At 39.1% G+C, this 3,596-nt stretch overlaps 1 protein-coding gene across 1 annotated transcript; it reads left to right on the forward strand.

Moving 5' to 3' along the window:
* The first annotated feature begins 1,737 nt into the window (after positions 1–1,737).
* LOC123257620 lies at positions 1,738–2,187 on the forward strand. The gene has a single exon (XM_044717372.1). It carries the CDS (start codon positions 1,738–1,740, stop codon positions 2,185–2,187), a length of 450 nt encoding a protein of 149 aa, XP_044573307.1.
* The last annotated feature ends 1,409 nt before the right edge of the window (positions 2,188–3,596 follow it).

The raw sequence follows: 3,596 nt of genomic DNA on the forward strand, positions 1-3,596 counted from the left end.
GGCTCTGGAATGTTGTTTATATACGATTTGATAGGTATGGCAGGGTATACTGGTTTTATGGGGGATTCGTTATCTAGGGTATTTGCAGATACATTAAGTGTATCTGTGGATACACTACTTGCATGGAAGAAAAAAAAAGTTTGAAATTGTCGGCCTGTGTTATTCCTAAGAAAGCTGCGTTGTGCTCCAGTTGTCCGTCTCGGCCCAACCGTGGGATTTGCAGCGTCAGCGCTTCGTGCCGAATAAGTGATTAACAGCATGGTTTAAAAACGATCTCCTGTATATACAAATACTTATGTGGTGCACTTGAAGCATTTAAAAAAAGGTCACGTTTTTCAATAGATTTAAGATTTTCATGTATCTTTCTTGTAAGAATTGTATGAAATAAAAAAAGTTTTCAAACGAATTTCATTGGAGTAACACCTAATTATCTTTCTTGTAAAAGAGGGGCTTCTCTTAACATATTGTGTAAAACCTAAGTTACACCGTTGTAAACACCCACACCTAGAAAAAATTTGCTCAAACTTCCTTCACAATTCCAGGTGATGGAATATTTTGAAACATAAAAAATTAGCAGCGTTTCAATCTAGATACCTAAATGCACAGAATGAACTGAAATCAAGTAGTTATAATAAAAATTTGAAAAATGGTATACATTTGAAAAAATGTTGCGAATTTTAAGGTTTTTTGTTGTTTTTTTTTTGCTATAATAAATTCTATAATGGTTTTATATTTATAGATTAAATTTCAAGTTATTCGGCCAAGTCGTTTTTGAGATATAATGTATTTTGAAATACGAGTTTGTAAAACACGGTTTTGAGAAAAACACGTTTAAAGTTTAAGACTGTATAGTTTGACGACTGCGAACAGCTAACTACACTACCTTTAAAACTACTTCGAGTTTTCGAAAATTACTTTACATTGTAAGAGAATAAGTTGTTACATTTTATCTGTTTAAATGTACAAATTTAATTATAAAACAATATAAGATTTACCTTTGTATATTTGTATGGATAATTGCATATATGAATGGTTATAGTCATTTAATAATAAATTATATTCATGAATTTTCTATTTTTTCCATCGTTGATGTGAAATATTCTTTTATAGATTTTTCTGTTAGCTAAATATTTTATCTTGGCTAAATATTTTATCTTCTATTAAAAATCTATAATAACAATTTTATATATTTTTAATAGGTTAAAAGTCTCTACATGTCTCTACTAATATGTTAAGATGGTAAAGAAACGAGGGAAGCAGCATGGCGATCCCCGGTTGGGATGAGTGCGGTGAATACACTGTGCCATTAATACTCGAAATGCATTGTCGTCTTTTTGCATCGACGGACTTTTCACCTACTCAATAACTTATAGGCATCGAATATTGTAGTAGAAAAAAAATTGATTTGTAAATAATACAAGAGGTTAAGATGAATTACACAATTTTGGAAATTTATTTTAAATTTGACTTTACGTTACAAATACCGAACTGAGCGGACGTGCTTTGCCCGAGCTCCAGAAAACTGCAACACAAAAAAAAAAAATCTGGGGTAACCCAATATAAGCGAAAAGACGCTTAACCACAATTTATTAAAAGCAATAGACAAACTTTTTCTAACAGTTGTGATGTGCTAAAACAAAAACTAGTACATTGTTTTAAATAAATAAGTGCCACGCAATGAGCTCATTGAACAAAAGAAACGGCTTCAACTCTTACTTTTCAACCCGCGATATCAAAATGGAAAAATGGACAATTAAGAGCAAGCCGGCTCTACTGACCGCTGAAAGCCATAGGGCACGGTCTTACTCACCCGCTCTGCTCACTCCAACTCCCGCGTCATGGAGTTCGCAGTGTAAAACCCCCCCTCCAATGGCGGAACCAAATTTCGCTCCAACAACAAGCAGTGCTGCAATTTCTGCAACCACAGCGACATCCACTGCAACTCAAAATACCGCGACATCAACGATTACAGAGAGTACAAACACAACAACTTCGGAAAGTGCGAAAACGGCCCCGGCCATACAGACTGGATTGGATCGCTACATTCAATTTAAGCGCAAGCTCAGCCCGCAGAGTAATCCGGCAGGCAATAAAACAAAAATTAACCGCGTCCAGAAGATCGACGAAGAACCAGGAAGATCCAGTAGTAACAGATTCGCCCTACTGGCGGAACGAAAAGGCGGTTGAAGAAAACCAACCAGCGCCAGACAGGGAGAAAAACTCGAGTGCCCTGGTCAACCGAATTGCGGCGTTGATCGGGAACGGTGATAACTTTCATGTTGTCCCGCTTATCAAAGGGAACATCCACAAAACAAAGGTGCAAACCAAGACTGAAGAGCACTTCCGTATCGTGTCCAAATGTTTGGACAATGCTCGGAAAAACTATTACGTACCAGCTGAAAAGCAGCAAGGGCATACAAGTGGTAGTAAAGGGAATTGAACCCGATGTTACCGCAGCGGAAATAAAAACCGCCCTTAAAGAAAAGGGCTTCGCCGCCAAGAACTTAATTAACATTCTAAATAAAGATAAAAAGCCACAACCACTCTTCAAGGTCGAGCTCGAGCCAGAAAGCAGGTCGCTGAAGAAGAACGAAGTCCACCAAATCTACAAGCTGCAATGTCTTTTGCATCAGAGAATCGCAGTTGAAGAGCCACATAAACGCAACGGTCCAGTCCAATGCACTAACTGCCAAGAGTATGGACACACTGGGTCATACTGCACACTTCGGGCTATCTGTGTAGTCTGCGGGGATATCCACAACTCCACTTACTGCACTACAAACAAGGGCAGTACCGCGAAGAAATGTGTAAACTGCGGCAAACTGTAGAGGATTTATGGTGTACAAGGAGTTGAAGAGTCGCATGCGTCAAGCAACCGCAACGCGCAACCAAAATCCACAGAATATGTACATTGCATCAAAAGCTACGCCAGACGTCTTCGTCGCCAAAGCTGCGAGGTCCTCATTCGGTCCCCTAAACACCACCAACGGCTTCTCCTATGCCGATGCCCTACGATCTGGAATGGAAAATCCAAATCAGCCTAACTCACACAGCGCTCAACAGGCCCCAGAACAGCCACATAGCAAAACGGAAACTATGATGCTTACCCTCCAACAAAGTACGATGGAGCTTATGTCATTCATGAAAACGACCATGCAAGCACTTGTTCAAAACCAGAACATGGTAATACAGCAGCTCGTTGCACAACAGTCTAAATAATCTATACAGACTCCTCGAATATCAATGCGGAACGCCAATGGTGTCTCACGGCATAAACTAGAATTGTCACGATTCTTGATCGATCACCAAATTGACGTTATGCTACTGGTGGAAACGCATCTTACAAGCAAATACAACTTTCGAATAAAAGGCTATTCAATCTACCGCTGGAACTGGAGTTCTAATCAGAGAACGTTTAAAACACCATCTTCACAAAAGGTTTGAAACAAATTTCTTCCAGGCCATATCGATACAAATTCTGTCAAGAAACGGAACCTTTTCAATCGCTGCCGTTTACTGCCCTCCTCGTTTCTCAATCTCGGAAGGACAATTTATGGACTTCTACAATTCACTTGGGTATCTTTTATAGCCGCAGG

The sequence above is a fragment of the Drosophila ananassae genome, chromosome XR (assembly GCF_017639315.1).
Source record: "Drosophila ananassae strain 14024-0371.13 chromosome XR, ASM1763931v2, whole genome shotgun sequence".
NCBI classification, from domain to species: Eukaryota; Metazoa; Arthropoda; class Insecta; order Diptera; family Drosophilidae; genus Drosophila; species Drosophila ananassae.

Bases quoted from the DNA above. Each gene is read 5' to 3' on its own strand.
- LOC123257620 (XM_044717372.1), top strand. From the start codon at position 1,738: ATGGAAAAATGGACAATTAAGAGCAAGCCGGCTCTACTGACCGCTGAA.